Genomic DNA, 17,981 nt, shown 5'->3' on the forward strand with positions numbered 1-17,981 from the left:
TATAACAGCCAGGGGTTTTGATCATTTTAACTGAGAATTTTTATTTGTGAATCACTTGCTTTTTTTTCACAGTAGAGCCCAAAAGCAGGAAAAATTACAAAGCATGAAAAACTAAAATTCAAAAGCTGACATGTCAGCACTTGAAATATATTCATCCCCCTTTACTCAGTACTTAGTTGAACCACCTCTCACGGCTATTGCAGCCAGTAGTCTTTTTGGATAAGTCTCTATTAACTTTGCACAAAGTGATGGAACAAAATTCGCCCATTCCTCCTTGCAAAATTGCTCAAGCTGTGCCAGGTTAGTTGAACAACAATTTAGAAGTCTTGCAGGGGATGTTCAATTGGGTTAAGGTCAGGACTCTGACCGGGCCACTCAGGGACATGAATTTTCTTCATCTGAAGCCACTCCACGATTGCTCTGGCAGTTTTAAGCCAGGGTTTCTTCCTTGCCACTCTTCCATGAATAGTTTTTTTGTGTAAGGGTTTGGAAATTGTGGAACCATGAACTTCATCTCCAGTTGGAACCACTGACTTCTGCAGCTCACTCAAAGTGACTGTTGCCATCACAATAGCCTCTTTTACAAGTGCTATTCTTCACTGACGACTAAGTTTAGAGGGCCGCCCTGAACTAGACAGTGTGGCAGTGGTTTTATATTTTTTCCACCTTTTCATGATGGCCTGCACTGAGTTCTGATGTATGTTCAGTGCCTTTGAGATGGTCTCGTACTCCTCTCCAGTTTTGTATTTCTCTGTTATCCTTTCCCTGACTCGTCTTGAATGCTCTTTTATCTTCATTTTGTTTTGTTCTGTTGGAAATCTACTACACTGTTGGACCTCGCTGAGAAAGTGAGTATTTATTCTTCTGAATTCATTAAAAACAGGTGATCCTCCAATTTTCGATATCAACATATTGGTAAAGTAATACTTTATATTTCACCTGAGAAAAGTTAGTGTAGTAATTACAAAGGAGATGAATACTCTTTCACTCTCATAATCGAGGTTTTTAATTTTTGTTAATTGTTGACAGGTTTTGGAATATTTCTTTTGATTTGACATGATGAAACAATGTTTTGTCAATTAGCTCAAAAATCCTTCTTCAATATATTTTATGTTTAGAAATGAGATAATAACATGTGAAAATGGTTTGTAGGGGCTGAACACTTTTTTAAGGGACTTTACCTTTTAATATTAGAATAGGTTCTTACAGATCCTCTTGAACAAGCAGAAGATCTAAATTTTATCATCTCTGACAATTTACTGCTATCTCAACCTTTCATGAAGTGACAGCTTGAATAGTAGTGTCCAACTTCCCGGAGAAGACTAAACTATCCTAATTGCTAACAATTTAAGTATTCTCAAGCTCAAGTGAGGACAGTATCAGAAGAGTCTGTGATTTAAAAAGTTCATCAATACTCATGTAGGGCGAAGTACTAAAATACTCTAGTAAATTCCCTCTATTTAGAGTGTTCCGTTTTACGTAGAAATAACATTAAGGGTTGTTATATGAAGAATATAATTTAGATTCATACTCATTAAGATATATTAGACAATTATTCTGAATCATATATTAATTCCTCAGAAATGGATTTTTAAACCTCCCCACTAACATAGCCCACATGCCTTCCACTGCTGTTTTTGCAATTTATTCATAATTCTGCCTTGCCAGATTGTAGAAACTCTAGTACTTTTATGGATTGCTTTCCATCCTACTCCTGTCCATGCTCCGCAGGCTCTGCTGCCTAAATAATTGCAAAATAATTCACACTCAGATATCGGACCTATTTTTGTTGACCCTGGGTGCTTACTAATTTTGAAATAAAATTCTTATTCTTGCACTTAAATATCATCGTAAGTCTTAATTCTAGCTCAAACTTGAGTCCAGGATAGTTATGGTGGGTGAAATTGGAAAAAAAAAATGAAGATCATGAGCCAAGTAAATGAAAGTGGTAGTTATTAGTGAAAGAAAGCATCAAACAAATTTCCCAGGGAAATGAGCAGGTCAAACAGCATGTGGGGTGGCAAAAGAGTTTTGGGTCAAGACATCACCCACACACAGATGCTGCTTGTTCTGCTATGTTCCTGCTGTTGTTTTGTTCTTTTATTTAACCCAAAATTCCAGCACATACATTCTCTTTAATCTCCGAACAAACTAGAGAGATGGCAGTAACAAACACAAGTCTGAAATTGTTCTGATCTTCAAACTTTAATCCTCTCTGTCAGACCATCTTCAGCCTCATCTCATAGATTTGTAGAGAGATATAGCACAAAAAACAAAACCCCTGCCACCTTCTAACCAAGTCCATACCAACCATCAACCACCCATTTAAACTAATCCTTTATTAATCCCATTGTTTGTTCTGTTCACGTTGCCCCAACTCTGCCACTCACCTGCATACTAGGAGCAACTGTGATGACCAATTAACCTGCCAATATGCACATCTTAGTGATTTGGGAGGAAAATAGGAGCGCCCAGACGAAAACCAAACCATCACAGTGAGAACATGCAAACTCCACACAGACAGCCCCTGTTGTCAGGATTGAAATGGTCTCTGGCACAGTGAGGTGGCAAGTGTACTGAGGTCTATGTTGTGCATCCATGCTTCTCTTCGCCCCACATTTTTTTCTTCTGTTGTGTCTTGAAAGGTCCCACCATCTTCCCATTTCCTTCGGTCCTTCTAAGTCTTGAAAACTATCTCTTTAACAAGGCTTTTTTCAAACTATTGAATGCCATTTTCCAAACTCATATGTTTTGAAACTTCAGAATATTAAACTTTTTCAAAGGAAGACGTGCAAGTTCGAAATGTGGGCCTAACTTTGAGTTTACTTTAAGCAAGGTGCACACATACCATGTAGCATGATGACAGATGCATTTCATGTATTTATGCATATAACCTGTAATGAATTAGTTAAACGAATAAGGATTGTTAATCTATATATGTACGTACACACACACACACAAATAATATTTACTCAAATATTATTGGAATACTATATACACACTCCTTCCTGCTTAGCAATGAAGACCAAAACTCAGTAGAGAATGGATCTGAATTATACAAACAGTATATTGTATAATACAACTACTATATACAGTATATTATATAATACAACTACAACCTGGATGTGGGGGTGGAAGGGTGTGTTGGCAAGTTTGCAGATGACACAAAGGTTGGAGGTTTTGTAGATAGTGTAAAGGATTGTCGAAGATTGCAGAGAGACATTGATAGGATGCAGAAGTGGGCTGAGAAGTGGCAGATGGAGTTCAACCTGGAGAAGTGTGAGGTAGTACACTTTGGAAGGACAAACTCCAAGGCAGAGTACAAAGTAAATGGCAGGATACTTGGTAGTGTGGGGGAGTAGAGGGATCTGGGAGTACATGACCACAGATCCCTGAAAGTTGCCTCACAGGTAGATAGGGTAGTTAAGAAAGCCTATGGAGCTTAGCTTTCATAAGTCGAGGGATAGAGTTTAAGAGTCGTGATGTAATGATGCAGCTCTATAAAACTCTGGTGAGGCCACACTAGCAATATTGTGTCCAATTCTGGTCGCCTCACTATAGGAAGGATGTGGAAGTATTAGAAAGGGTACAGAGGAGATTTACCAGGATGCTGACTGGTTTAGAGAGTATGGATTACGATCAGAGATTAAGGGAGCTGGGGCTTTATTCTTTGGAGGGAAGGAGGATGAGAAGGGACATGATAGAGGTATACAAGATATTAAGAGGAATAGATAGAGTGGATAGCCGGCGCCTCTTCCCCAGGGCACCACTGCTCAATACAAGACGACATGGCTTTAAGGTAAGGGGTGGGAAGTTCAAGGGGGATATTAGCGGAAGGTTTTTTACTCAGAGAGTGGTTGGTGCGTGGATGCACTGCCTGAGTCATTGGTGGAGGCAGATACACTAGTGAAATTTAAGAGACTACTAGACAGGTATATGGAGGAATTCAAGGAGGGGGGTTTTATGTGAGGCAGGGTTTAAGGGTTGGCACCACATTGTGGGCCGAAGGACCTGTACTGTGCTGTACTATTCTATGTTCTATATACAGAATTCCACAGCACAGTAATTTGTAAGTTGTCCCATTCAGGTCTAAAGATTTAATTGCTGTAGAGAATTTCTACTCTTATGAGATAATATCTTTCCTGACTGGGGGGTGAGGGGCGGTCACTCTGCTTGGCAGGTGAGACGTGAGGTTGTGAAAATAGTCTCAGTTCTGGGGCCTCCTCGATGCAGGATTTGACTCTGAGACTGCAGGAAGTGGTTCTGACAGCTCTGGACATGCATTCTCTCCTTCTCTCTCTCTCTGGATCTACTTTGATTCCTTTCCTTTTCCTTCACATGTTCGTTCACTTTTTCACACCATTCTCTTGTCTCATTCACATTCTTTCTCTCCATCTCTTTCGTCCTTTTTCTTCTTGTTCGTGCATGTTGGTCTTGGGAAGGTCCATTTAGTTCACTAGTGTTCTCTTATTAATCTTTCTATTGCTCCCTGTACACCCTGGTCTCTCCTCTTGGTTTTCTCAACCACAATATCATCTGAGAAATTGCCTGACTTCATATCTCCATAGGCTGCTTTCTTTCTGTCCTTCCATTCATCCAGTTGGGCGTTGGGCTTTGAATCTATTTTTACAAGCAGTATTTTAGCTCTCACTTGAAGTTTATGCAATAACCTTAATGCACGCAGAGTAGATTCTGGTTCTTTGTGCTCACCACAGCCGAATGCTTGCAACTTTTCCGAAGCTCCTTCAACTCTCTTCCGGCTTAAAACCAAGCCATATTTCACAAGTAACTGCCTGATTAGCTGCCTAGAAGCTTTCTTCGATATGTTGCCTACAAAAATTGTTGTAGTTGGACCACTGTTTTCATCACTTTCACAATTCCTCTGTGCGGTATGGTCCTTCCTTGGTCCAAAATGCTTTGCAACCAGAGGCACGGAGGCTGGCACCAACCCCTGTTTGTCCTCTGTTGGGCAACATTGCATGGTGTTCAGTATGGAGGCAGTTGTGGCATCATCCAGTACCTTCCTCAATTCACTTTCAGTTTGCTTTATTGTAGGAGTGTAGGATGCAAAAGTTGGACAGATTCCAATCAAATTGTAGTTGCTGAGCCAATCATGTCCTTGTAATGCTGGTTCACCTGTTTTTATAGCATACAAGCTCAGGGTGGCTTGTTGGCTGTCGTATTTCATTCCCATAGGAGTTACCTTTTCTCCAGTGTCAGTTCTTAGTTGGATATCTGCAGGCTTTAGTTTAGTAACTTTGAAATGCCATTCAAACTCAATTTGTGGAATGACTAAAACAGCTGAGCCAGTGTCCAATACAATTTTAACTCATTTGCAGTTCACTTCTGGCATGTCATATTGCTTGTCTATAGTTAACTTTCGCACTGTAAAATCCTGTGTCACTCTCATCATTATCGGATTGTTCATCAACAGCATGCAGATTAGGGCTCTTTTTGAAACTACCACTTGACTCTTTGGCTTTATCTCTTCCCTGAGCAGTCCATTTCTATTTGTCTGCCTAACATGCTCTGTGTATAAGACCATAAGATGTAGGGGCAGAATTGAGTCTTCTCCGCCACTTCATCGTGGCTGATCCAATTTTCTTCTCAGCCCTAATCTGCCTTCTCCCCATATCCCTCATACCCTGATCAAGGATCTATCAACCTCTGCCCTAAATATACATGAAGACTTGGCTTCCACAGCTGTGGCAATGTATGTGTCCTACTTTGTTGCATTTTCTGCAAGTTTCACCTTTAAATCTGCATTTGCTTCGTGTATGTGAGCCCCTGCCACAACAATTTGGCCAAGCTAGTTTCTGTTTAGCTGTTGCAATTTTGTTCGGCCCGAAACGTCGACTGTACCTCTTTCTATGGATGCTGCCTGGCCTGCTGCGTTCACCAGCAATTTTTATGTGTGCTGCTCAAAACACAGAGTGGATCTATTTAAAAGCATCTTTATTACTTTCAGGGAAAAGTCCACCTCCACTCCTCACAATGGATGGCAGGCAGCTCTACAGCTTACATAGTTTTTTTTATATACAGGTTTTCAGGCTGTTCTTCAGCTGTTATCTGTTCTTGGAGTCTGCTTTTCCGCTTAGCTGCAGTCTTATTTCACTTCTACTCAAGGCCATACAATTTATCGATCTCCCCTTTTTTACACAATGATCAATGATCAGAACATTACATGCCTCCTGCCATGTACACACAACATATGGCAAAGCACTCTGGGATTATACAGGCTCCATTTTGTCATATTGCAAGATTAAATACATAAAATCTCAAATTTTCGATTATATTTCCACATTCCCTCCTTTTTATCATTACATGGCAACACTATAATGTCATAAGCTTCTGCTTTAGAATACAGTAATCAAAGTGATTTTGGATATTTACTCAAGAAAAAAATTCCCTTTTTCTAGCTTACACCAACAGGCTCAATATTATAATAACAATAGTCACTTCATAATGTAGGGCAACAGAAAACCATCCATCCATCATCACAAATAGCCGCCAGCTTCCTCAGCAGTTGTAATTATGGAATGGGTCTCCTACCTCTTGAATCTTCTTGGTGGCCTTTTGAATGTGATCTGTCAAGTGTTTTAAATTCTTCTGATTCATCTTGTATGTAAATGCAACATTTTTGTCCAATATGGGCACACGTGCTTTCTTTCTCGGACAAAACAAAGTCCAAAGCCATCTGAATTTGCAGTGCCACGGTACAGACCACCACCAATTCTGCCAACAACTTAGATAATGTTTATTGAGTTTGAGCAAGAGTATATGCAGTTTCATTTGCTAACCTTTCCAATGCCAATACCATGTTAATCATTTCCTGTGCTCCTTTACCAGTTCCCTAGGCAAGTGTTACCTCGCCGGGGACAACACTAAGTCCGTTTACCCTGGGGTTAACATTGTCACACAGAGGTATACCATCCTCTGAAACAATCATTTCCAAAATTATATCTGCATCTTCCCCCAAAGACATTCTGGCTATACCATTAATTGTTTGAAAAAGACAGCGGGGGGATCATTGAACCATGAAAAAGACGGCGGGGGGGATCATTGAACCAGGAGACTATGTGGCAGTGTGTACATTTAAAAGAAAGAACTGTTTGAAATCTCAGTTTGAAGTACCATTTCAGGTATTGCTGGTCACTAATACAGCTATCAAGGTAAGAGAAAAGCTGTCGTGGATTCATGCCTCTCACTGTAAGGGGGTGCCTAACCTCGTAGAAAAAAAAATAAAACCACTGAGAGTTCTAATGATGACAGTTAGATTAGCTCGTGTCCTTCCCCTGACAGATGTGACTGCCACTAACACTCAAGCCGCTGGGTTTGTATGGCTGTCCCGGCACATGCAGAAATGGGTGTGCCCCACTTACCTGTGCCCTCCAATGAAACAACGATGAACTGTTACCTTAATTGGTCCAAACCCAGAGTCCTGGATATGTTTGGTTTCTGGTACAATAATAATAGAACTCAGAAACTGACCCCCTACCATCCCTTAAAAGATGCAACCCATTCACACTTTACTGCTGTTTTATATCTGCTTTAAACACTTTGTATGATCTCTACTGTTGAAATTCTTTTCATGTAATGATTTCTGTATCACTTTCATAGCCAACTTTAAATCACTGCACAGTTTCTTTGATCCCCAACCCCCCCACCCCCAACTGGGTCTGAGCTGCTTGGGCTGCTTCCTCCTGTTTACTCTTTTCTTTAACCAGCTTTTTGCATTGTAACTGAAACTGGTACATCCATACTTCTCTGTATCTATAAATCAGTAAGTTTCTTTTTCTGGATCAGGGAAAGGCGCATCCTGTCCCATCTGTCACTTACCCTTGAATCGTTAATCAATGTAGTCTATTCGTTCTCCACTACAATGTCCTGTAGGATTCAAACATTATGTAATGTTATTTGGCCATTGTTGTAATTCTTTATGTACATTTGATGATTTAGGGGCACTCAATTACTACTGCTTTTGTTCAATATATATGGAAGATTACTGAAATATTACTGAAATATTAAATACACAATAATTATGTATTCCATAAGTGATGTAGATATTATTTCAATGTTATTGCCCTTTATTAATGTAAATTTTATTTTTTATCTCTATTTGGTCTAAAATATCAATTTTCTTATTCCACATTTAGTGATTGTTTTTAAATGGTATTTTGTATCTAAGCTACCATTTAATTTTTTTTTCTGCATATATAATATCATCTATTTTATTAATGTTCTCTCAGTGCCAGATTTACTATGGACAAACTCCTTTTTGGAAAGATGTTAATGCATATTTCATTTAATCATCAAACCGGTGTCGGTCAAGTTACTCACATTTACAAATTGTATATTGCTATTAAGATGGAATATAATATCAACAATCTTGCTTTTAATGGGAAGTGTATTAACTGGGATGAGTTGTTTAGTACTGGCAGAATGCACAATTTACATGAACATGTGATATGCATCTAAATAAATAGTAACCTGGTAGATACTGAACTGCCATTTGCTCAGCTGAAAACTTAATCAATGTTGTGTACTCTGATTGCTGATTTTTACTCATTTTCAACACTTTTCAATTCATTTACATTGATTGGAAAACATCTTCTGTTTATGCGATACATACTGTAGCCAGCTCCCTCCGTGTTTACAGTTCTATTGTTTATTGTGTTTTTACCTGCAATGATGGTAGAAGTATTCTCTTAGTCACTACTTTTTAAATAATGAGCAAGAACTGTATGCTTATGTCTTTCTTTCTCTTGTACAGCTGGGGCTTCACACTTTGTTCAGAAAAGCAGCAGTGGTAAGATTGTCTTCAAAATATTCTTAATCCAATGTAATTGTGTTGTTTTCAACAGTCAGACCGATGACTAGCAAAATTAGATAACAGAAAAGGAAGAATATAATTTGATTCATGGAAATATAGTGCAATCTTTTTAGAATTTCTAATTTTCCAGAAAGTGCCTGATATGAAGTGGCAAAATAAAGACAAAAAAGAGAAAATTGCAGACTATTGCAATGCAATTTTTGATGAGTAAAACAGTCCTTGGATATCATCACCAGAAACTTACTTTACATTTGATTCCTTTTTGCTAAGGGAGAGTTTTTTTTGTTTACATTCAAATCCAAAATAAAGCAAAACTATGCCTCAAGAGGAAATGATTGATGTTATGTAGAGGCTTATTGAAATGTACAGCAGTCATTCATAAAAGAGCATTTACTCATGTCAGAAATTATGAACAGTATTCATACAGAGGTTAAAGTGTGGAAGGAGAAGTTCTTTTCAAAGCATTATTAGGTTGCTTTAGCACAAGTAGGAATTTAAAGCCCCAATTTAAGAAATTGAAGGTAAGAAAACAAAGTAACTTGTTGAATAATAATGTACTACATGTCTTTACTGTAGAGGAAGATAGTAAAATATCTCAGATATGAGAAATTTAACACTTGGTGAAAGGGAGGAACTGGTTAAATTATAATACAAAGATTAATGTGATGACATCCAACTCACTAGGACTTGATGATTTTTACACCAGGATACTGAGAGAAGCAGGACAGGATTTAGTTGATGCTTTCACCACATCTTAGAAAATTAGCTTCATTCACTAACTATCTCCGTGTCTATAAGTCTCGCAGTTACAATATACTATTTTAAGTCTGTGAGATGTTAGGAACTGTAGAATGAAATGGGGGAGGGAGCGGGGGAAGGCTGGAAATATTCAGGACTTCATTCAGAACTTGAAGAGAGAAAAACACATTTAGTGTTTTAGGTCCATAAGCTATAATTAGTCTGATGACTTTTATAGGCCAGTTGATGAGAATAGACTGATTGAGCATCGGAATAAGTATCAATGGGTGAGGGAAAGCCAGCATACATTTCAAAAGGTTAAGTCATGTTTACCTAACATAACAGAATTTGATAAGATTCCACATGGAGAGTGCTTGTAAAATTGGGAGCACATGACTTTGGAGCAGACCTCTTGTTATGGATAAGATATTGATTAGGAAGTGTCTCATCCATATTAGGATAATGAATTAAAACTCCGGTTTGCTGGACTTAACCGTTGTTGCTTCTAGGAATCTCAGCTGTTAACTCAGCTATTTACTTTGAGGATAGAGAACTTTGGATCAAAGTTTGGAGACAACACCAATTAGATGCCCCAGTAACTATTTGTAGAAAGGAGCAAAAATTTACAAAGGAGTAACGATTGACCAAAACAGTTGGCAAAACTGGATCATGTCGAATTTAAAATAGAACTGGATAAAATTTTTGAGGTAAAACAGATTAATCCAGGTACTTCCAAAATTAGAAGCTGAAAGCTGCATAGTAGTGAAGTGAAAATGTCTTTTATTGCACGAGAAAAAAGAAGAATATGAAGATGAGGATGTATGCCAGATGCGGTCTGAGACTGGTTTTGATGTTCGATGTTCGGTTCTGAGCTCTGCTCTACAGGAGGTATGAATTGGCAGTGGAGACGTTATGCACATAATCATACCAGTACAGTACTGGAGATGGAAGAATTTGATGAAGTAAAATCGCTAAGGCTTGAATTCTCTTGAGTATAAAATACTAGTAGTCAATGAGATTAAGATCACAAATGAGCTTTTGAAAATGATTGATGGAATAGAGGTTGATAAGCAAGTTCTTTCAAGAGAGTCCAAAATAAGGCATAACTTTAATACTGGACCTGGTTGATTTAAGGTGAAAGCAGCTCACCATCACATAAATGACACTGGAACGCTAGTGTACAGCTAGAAGAGTGATCAAGGTTTGGCCAGTTAGAATCTTCAGAGTTGAGACGGAAACATTTTTGTTAGGCATTGAGAGAAATGAAACAACTTTTATGATCACATAATGTATTTAGAGGTTCAAATCCCACATCTCACTATACTCAGCTCAGTTCACTTTAGGAAGGATGTGGAAACCATAGAAAGGGTGCAGAGGAGATTTACAAGAATGTTGCCTGGATTGGGGAGTGTACCTCATGTGAGAATAGGTTGAGTGAACTCAGCCTCTTTCCTTGGAGCAACGGAGGATGGGAGGTGACCTGATAGATGATGATGAGAGGCATTAGTCGTGTGGATAGTCAGAGGCTTTTCCCCAGGGCTGGAATGGTTAGCACGAGAGGGCACAGTTTTAAGGTGCTTGAAAGCAGGTACAGAGGAGATGTCAGGGGTAAGTTTTTTACAGAGAGTGGTGAGTACATGGAATGGGCTGCCGGCAACAGTGGTGGAGGCGGATATGATAGGGTCTTTTAAGAGACACCTGGAGTTTAGAAAAATAGAGGGCTATGGGTAACCCTAGATAAATTCTAAGGTAAGGACATGTTCAGCACAGCTTTGTGGGCCGAAGGGCCTGTATTGTGCTGTAGGTTTTCTATGTTTCAATGTTGCTATCTTTTTCTGTTGTATTATGGAGAACAAATAGGGAAAACAGTAGATACAGTGAAACAAACAGTTCCTTAACTAACTGAGCTGCTGTGTAATTATATCTTTTATATGTAAGTAATAATTATACTTATACGTGTATATCCCTCTTACAGGTATTTGTGCTGTGATAAGGAGGAGACATATTTAGAATGGTTGGCTGCTTTGCTCAGTGCACAGGTAGGAGATCTTCCTGAGCAGTTTTGCAGTTTTCATTATTGTTATTTTATTGTTGAATGACTTAAACATAATTTTGTGTGTACAGTAATGTAAAGTCCATTTGATTTAGTATGTCTGTGATATTGCAATAAAAAGCATCGCTGTCCTAAAAGTTAATTGTTAAAGTATCTTTTGGCAGTAATCTTTAAAATTGTATTGGGGAAACTTGCAAATATTCCTTGTCCCTCCCACTGAGGAATTATTAACAGCAGATAATGTTTTTATAATCAATAATAGAACTTGGGCATTGTTCTAAAGGCCAGCATTTATTAACTTCACTGGATGTTCTTAAGAAGATAATGGCAAGCTGCCTTGTTAGAAATTAGCTGCCCATTAAGTGGATATATCTTCAAGTGCCATTAAATAGGGATCCCAGATTTTAATCTGTCCCAGTTCACATTCCCAAATGAGTGACCTTGAAAGTGATGGTATTCCTGTACACCTAGCCTCTTGTCTTCTTACGTTGTAGAAGGCAGGTTCGTAATGAAGAAAATTCGGTCAATTGTAACTGTGTGTCCCACTTTAAATTGTTGGTGAGGGGATGAATGGTCAAGGTGCTGATGTACTGAGATTTCAGATTTCTTGAAGGCTTTAAGAGTTGTTTGAGGTGCTCCCATGTGGTAAAGTGGGGATTATTCATCAGTCTTCTGACTTGAGTCAGATAGTTGGTAGAAGGAATTGGGAGAGAGAAAAGGTGAATCCCTTTATGTAGAATCCTCAGTCTCAGATCTCCACTTGTCACCAATGTATTTATGCGGCTGAAATAAAAGCAGAGATTGCTAGAGATGCTGAACAGCTCAGGCAGCATGTGTAAAAAGACTAATAGATTAGATTAGATTAGATTATGAGGGCACTCAGTCCTCGTTTATTGTCATTTAGAAATGCATGCATGCATTAAGAAATGATACAATGTTTCTTCGGAGTGATATTACAGAAAAACAGGACAAACCAAAGAGTAACACTGACAGAACCACATAATTATAACATATAGTTACAGCAGTGCAAAGCAATACCATAATTTGATAAAGAGCAGACCATGGGCAAGGTAAAAAAAAAAAAAGTCTCAAAGTCTCGATCAACTCCCAATAGTCCCTGATAGCAGGCGGCAAAAGGGAGAAACACCCTGCCATAAACCTCCAGGCACCAACAACTGCCAATGCATTGGAAGCACCCGACCACAGCCGACACTGAGTCCGTCAGTCCGAAAACTTCGAGCGTCGGACCGTCCCCCTTGATACAGCCTCCCGAGCGCCATCCTCTGCCGAGCACCTTCGACCTCGCCCCAGCCGTCGAAACAAGCAAAGCTGAGGATTTGGGGCCTTCTCCGGAGATTCCGGTTACCACACAGTAACAGTGGCAGCGAAGCGGGCATTTCAGAAGTTTCTCCAGATGTTCCTCTGTACTCTCATGTCTGTCTCCATCAAATCAGAATTGTGCACGGTATCCTACTTGACACATAACAGATATCATTCACCGGAGTGGCTGTGTACACTGTGTCACGCTGCCATCATCTCCTCCTAATATAGGTTTCTGGTGAGTGATAATTCATCAGAGCTTGAAGTAAGAACTCAGGTTTGTTTTAGGTTGCAGTATCAGGGAGAGAGAGCCAAATGGAAACTTACAATTGTTCAGATCCCATTGACTGGCAAACGAACTACCTGATACAGTGACTGAGTTACACCTTCAAGTCAACATCCAGACCTTCAACAGTGTTTGTCCTGTCTGAGCAGCAGACAGGTAAGAGAGCAAGCTGATCTAGACTAGAGAGGTGCAAGTAAAGCTGGATGAGTGTGGGAAGTAGTGAAAGCAGAAAAGAAACATGCTGGAGTTTGAGATGCTGAACACAGCAGTTACCAGAAATCTGAACTTAGAAGATGTTGGAAATACTCAGCAGACTCCAAGTTACAAGTGTAACCCTCGGGTTCAGCTGGCAGCTTAATCTAGGGGAAGACAGCCTCTGGCCCGGCCAAACTTGAGAAATCTTGTTTGGGTGGATGCTGCATGATGTGTTCCCCTGTTACAAATCAGTACCACGAAATAACAAACAGTACACAATATGCAATTAAACGATTGAGCTTTATTATTATTAATTTAACTATATGGTTAGTAAAGAAACAAAAAAAGAAAAGGGCCTATTCTCATGACACAGTCTGATGTGCAACTTTGGAGCTCACGGTTTTCCTGTCTGTTCGTTCTCCATCAATTCCCCCCCCCCCCCCCAACGTCGATTCCTGACCCCATTCCAAGTCCACTCCGTCCTGCAGTCTACGACTTCCCCGTACTGGCATATTCTCTCTCCATCTTCCACCGAAAAAAAGACCGTGAAACCTTCACTCGAGGACACAAGAAAGAAAAACATCTCCCCTCATTGGCCAGTGTCCTCCTTTCCCTCTGCCTTCACGGTCATGGCAAACTGATACGTGGCCTTCAAACCTGGAGCAGGAACACTCTCCAACTCCTCGTCCTTGTCCAGTCTCTCATGCACCTGTCGGACAAAGCATCAGCATCAATGTTCCTGCTTCCGGGCTGGTACTTCAGGCTGAAATCATAGGCAGACAACGTTGCCAACTATCGATAGCCTGTGGCATCCAGTTTTGCCGAGGTCAGGATATAAGTTAGAGGGTTATTGTCTGTCCTCACCTCAAACTTGGGGCCCCATAGAGGTAGTCACTCAGCTTATCCACCACCACCCATTTCAACACCAGAAATACCAACTTGTGCGTGGGATAGTTTTTCTCAGAGGGTGATAGACTCCGCTGACAAATGCAACGGGCCTCAACCCGGAACCCTGATCCTGATACAGGAAACCCCCTAAGCCCTCTCGGCTGGCATCCATATGCAGTACATACGGTAATCTGGGGTTCGCAAAAGCCAGCACCAGTGCCTGGGTCAGCAGCTCCTTCAGCGACTGAAAGGCCTCCTCATATTTTGCATCCCATCTCGGTCCAAAGGGCTCCGATGGGCTAAGGTACTCTGCACCCTCCTGTCCTTTTTACCCCCTCCCTTTCTTCCCCAAGGGAGGGTAACCGCCTAGAAGCTGATTCAGTGGGTGACTCACTTTCGCATAGCCCTTCACAAATCTCCAATAGTAACCACAGAAACCGTGGAATGATCGTAGAGCGTGCACAGTCTGGGGTCTTGGCCAAGAGGTCACCGCCTCTATCTTAGCCAGATTTTCTAACTACTCCATCCCATGTGACTATGTGCCCAACATAACTAATAGACATTTTGCGGAACTGGCACTTGTCCAGGGGAAGTTTTAACCCTTCAGCTTTCAGGCGGCCCAGCACCTTCGGTAGCCTTGCTTCATGTTCTTCCAAGGTGAAAGATGTCATCCAGATATACCAATAACTCAAGCAAGTTCATATCCCCCACCATCTTCTCCATGACCCGCTGGAAGGTTGCAGGGTCTCCCAGTATGCCCTGGGGCATCCTTTCGAACTGAAAGAATCGCAGTGGACATATAAGTGCCATCTTCTCTTTGTCAGACTCACTCATGGGGATCTGGTAATATCTACTTCTCAAGTCTAGCACACTGAACTACTTCGCACCACTCAGACAGGCCAGTGCAACTTCGATCCTCGGGACCGTATACTGGTGAGGGATGGTGCGCCTGTTCAGAGTACTATAGTGCACAAACATCCGTACCTTCCTATTCTTCTTTCGGGCCACTACTATTGGGAACGCATAGGGGCTTTGGGACTCGGTAATGGTCCCATTTTCTTTCAACTTACACAAATGCTGCCGAATGTCTTCCACCTCTGCAGGAGCTAGTCACCGTGACCTTTCTCTGAACAGGGTACCCTCAGTCACCCGGATAGTGTGACACGTGCTCTTGGAACAACCCACATCAAACTTGTCAGTGAAAAAGACACTTTCCAACTTCAACATCTTCTCTCCTCTTCCAACCCACAGGAACCGGGGAGTCCCCGAAGTTGAATGACTCAGCAGTCAACTTTCCCCCTTTTTCCAATAGTTTCTCCTCGGCTTGTCTCACAGGGACACTAGACATTGCTGTCACCAGGAACAGATGCGCCAGGGGTATCCCCCGCATGAAAGTGACTTCCCTCTTCGTAGTGTTCCTGACGATCACTGCCATCCTACTGTCCTGTACAACTGAAGACTTATGCAGTTCGGGCCTCACCAGTACCCTCGTGGTCTTCCGGAACGTCCACTAAGAGGGCCTCGCCCTCAGGCGTTCTGGGAATTTTGGGGGTCCCTATCACTCTCGCTATTTTCCTGGGCCGTACCACCATTGGCTTAGAACTGTACAGTCCCACATCTAAATTTGGTATCCAGCCCAATGCAGCCATGCACTTCCTCAAAAGCAGCTTGAAACATCAGATGCACGGACAACGTTCCCAGAAAGCTCTCACCAGTCTTCTCCTTGCAGACCCCCATGAGGCTCCTCACAAGAGGGGTGTTGGTCCCTATCAGAATTGAAATGCCACCCTTCTCAACGGGGTTCGGGCAGACCAGCACTAATGTACCAAGGACATTAGACACTCCCACATCAGCCTCCGAGAACTCCAGCTTCACTGACATATAACCGTCGTATGGATAATTACCAGCACTGAGACCCCAAATCTCCAGTGCACTGAATGGTGTCAAGGGTAAATGCTTCAGATACCGGTTTTAAAATGAACAGTACAACAACGTGACCTGTGACCTGGTGTAGAGTATGGCTTTAGCATAAATACCTTCAATTCATAGCGACACACTGGAGCATGGTCCCACTAAGCCTTGCAGAATACGGTCTTTCGCTTTCAGGATTCCCTTGGTATATTGCTGGGAACGTGTTCTCCCAGAGACACCAGACCGTTCCCTCACTGGGTCTCTTCTAAGTTTTCCTAATGACTCTCTCTGCTGAGGTACCCGGGGGCTCACTCTCCTTCTGGCGTGACACCTGCTGTCAACAGCCCTCTGCATTGTTCGTCCCCTTGGGGAATCCGCCTCCCCCCCCCCCCCCCCCATCAGCTCCATCATATGGGGGGAGGGGGGTTCACACCCACTGATAACAACCGGGACATCTCAGTTCTCAATTCTGCCACTATCTCCTCTACCACTCCCCGGAGCAGGCTATCCGTGGTCACTTCACCGCAGGGGACTCTCTAATCAGCTGAACAAAAGATGGAGGCAGGCACGTCTTAACGAGACTGGTGGAGATCCGAAGCGATCAGGTCCTGGGACTGGGCGCCCTTGGCTATCTGGTCCATTCTTAACTGATCCACCTCAGCTGCCTGAGTGACCCTCTGCACAGCAAGCAATTTAGCTGCCTCTCTTTAGCTTCTACCCCTTCTCCTGATGCATGTTCTGAGACCCCACCATGAGCTCCATTGGACTTCCTGTCGGGCCAAAATCGTTTTCCAGTGCTCGCATGTAATCGCTCATAGTTTCTAGGGGATACCGCAACCTGATGACTCTCACAATGTCAGCAGCCCGCCCACTCAAACTCTCAACCAATCTCTGTCGCTTTACATTATCAGAGCACTGCCAATCATCTAATTGCCCAAGTCTTATACTCCTCTCCCCCTTTAGGGGTGAGCGTTATTCCAGAGAATAGGCAGAGCCTACTGTAGCTGGGCCTTTGGACCTAGGCATTTTTCCATTTATTCACCAGAGAAGTAAGGGCGGATACTAACTCAGAATTCTCACTCTCCCCTGGGGGACAGGAACTAATTAGACCTTCCAAGTCTGACCACTCCTTCCCCTCACTCCTTAGAAACGATAGAACCCTGTCTTTGAAATCTCTGTCCCCAGCTACCACTGCGTCAGCGCTGGTCTGCACTAAAACGAGAGCTGTGCCTGCCATTTTGTCAAACCTCCGCCCACAGTCGCAACTTTAACAGTACTTAACAGGCGAATTAACAATTCATCTGGAGTACGAATATCTACCCCACTGGTTCAATGCTCAGGGTAATCACACAGTATCTGACAAAATCAATCCCAAACAATGCCCCCACAATTGTAACCCTCAGGTTAGGCTAGCAGCTTAATCTAGGGGAAGACCACCTCCAGCCTAGCCCAATTTGAGAAATCTTGTTCGGGTGGATGCTGTGTGATGTGTTCCCCTGTTACAAATCAGTACCACGAAATAACAAACAGTACACAGTATGCAATTAAACGATTGAGCTTTATAATTCTTGATTTGACTACAGGGTTAGTAAAGAAAACAGAAAAGAAAAAGGGCCCATTTTCATGAAATAGTCTAATGCACAAAGTGGAGCTCACTGTTTTCCCGTCTGTTCGTTCTCCATCGATTTCCCTCGGATGTTATTGACTCCCGCCCCCATTCCAAGTCCATTCCGTCCTGCAGACTATGATTTCCCCGT

At 41.8% G+C, this 17,981-nt stretch overlaps 1 protein-coding gene across 7 annotated transcripts in view; it reads left to right on the forward strand.

Annotated features, from left to right (window-relative positions):
* arap2 (ArfGAP with RhoGAP domain, ankyrin repeat and PH domain 2) overlaps window positions 1-17,981 on the forward strand; it is a 389,695-nt gene that overhangs the window by 340,996 nt on the left and 30,718 nt on the right. For all 7 annotated transcript variants that reach the window (XM_072252909.1, XM_072252908.1, XM_072252910.1 and 4 more), the window contains 2 exons: window positions 8,774-8,809; window positions 11,547-11,610. In XM_072252909.1, coding sequence (XP_072109010.1) covers window positions 8,774-8,809; window positions 11,547-11,610 — 100 coding nt within the window. The remainder of the gene's footprint in view (window positions 1-8,773; window positions 8,810-11,546; window positions 11,611-17,981) is intronic.

The sequence above is a fragment of the Mobula birostris genome, chromosome 3, assembly GCF_030028105.1.
Source record: "Mobula birostris isolate sMobBir1 chromosome 3, sMobBir1.hap1, whole genome shotgun sequence".
NCBI lineage: Eukaryota > Metazoa > Chordata > Chondrichthyes > Myliobatiformes > Myliobatidae > Mobula > Mobula birostris.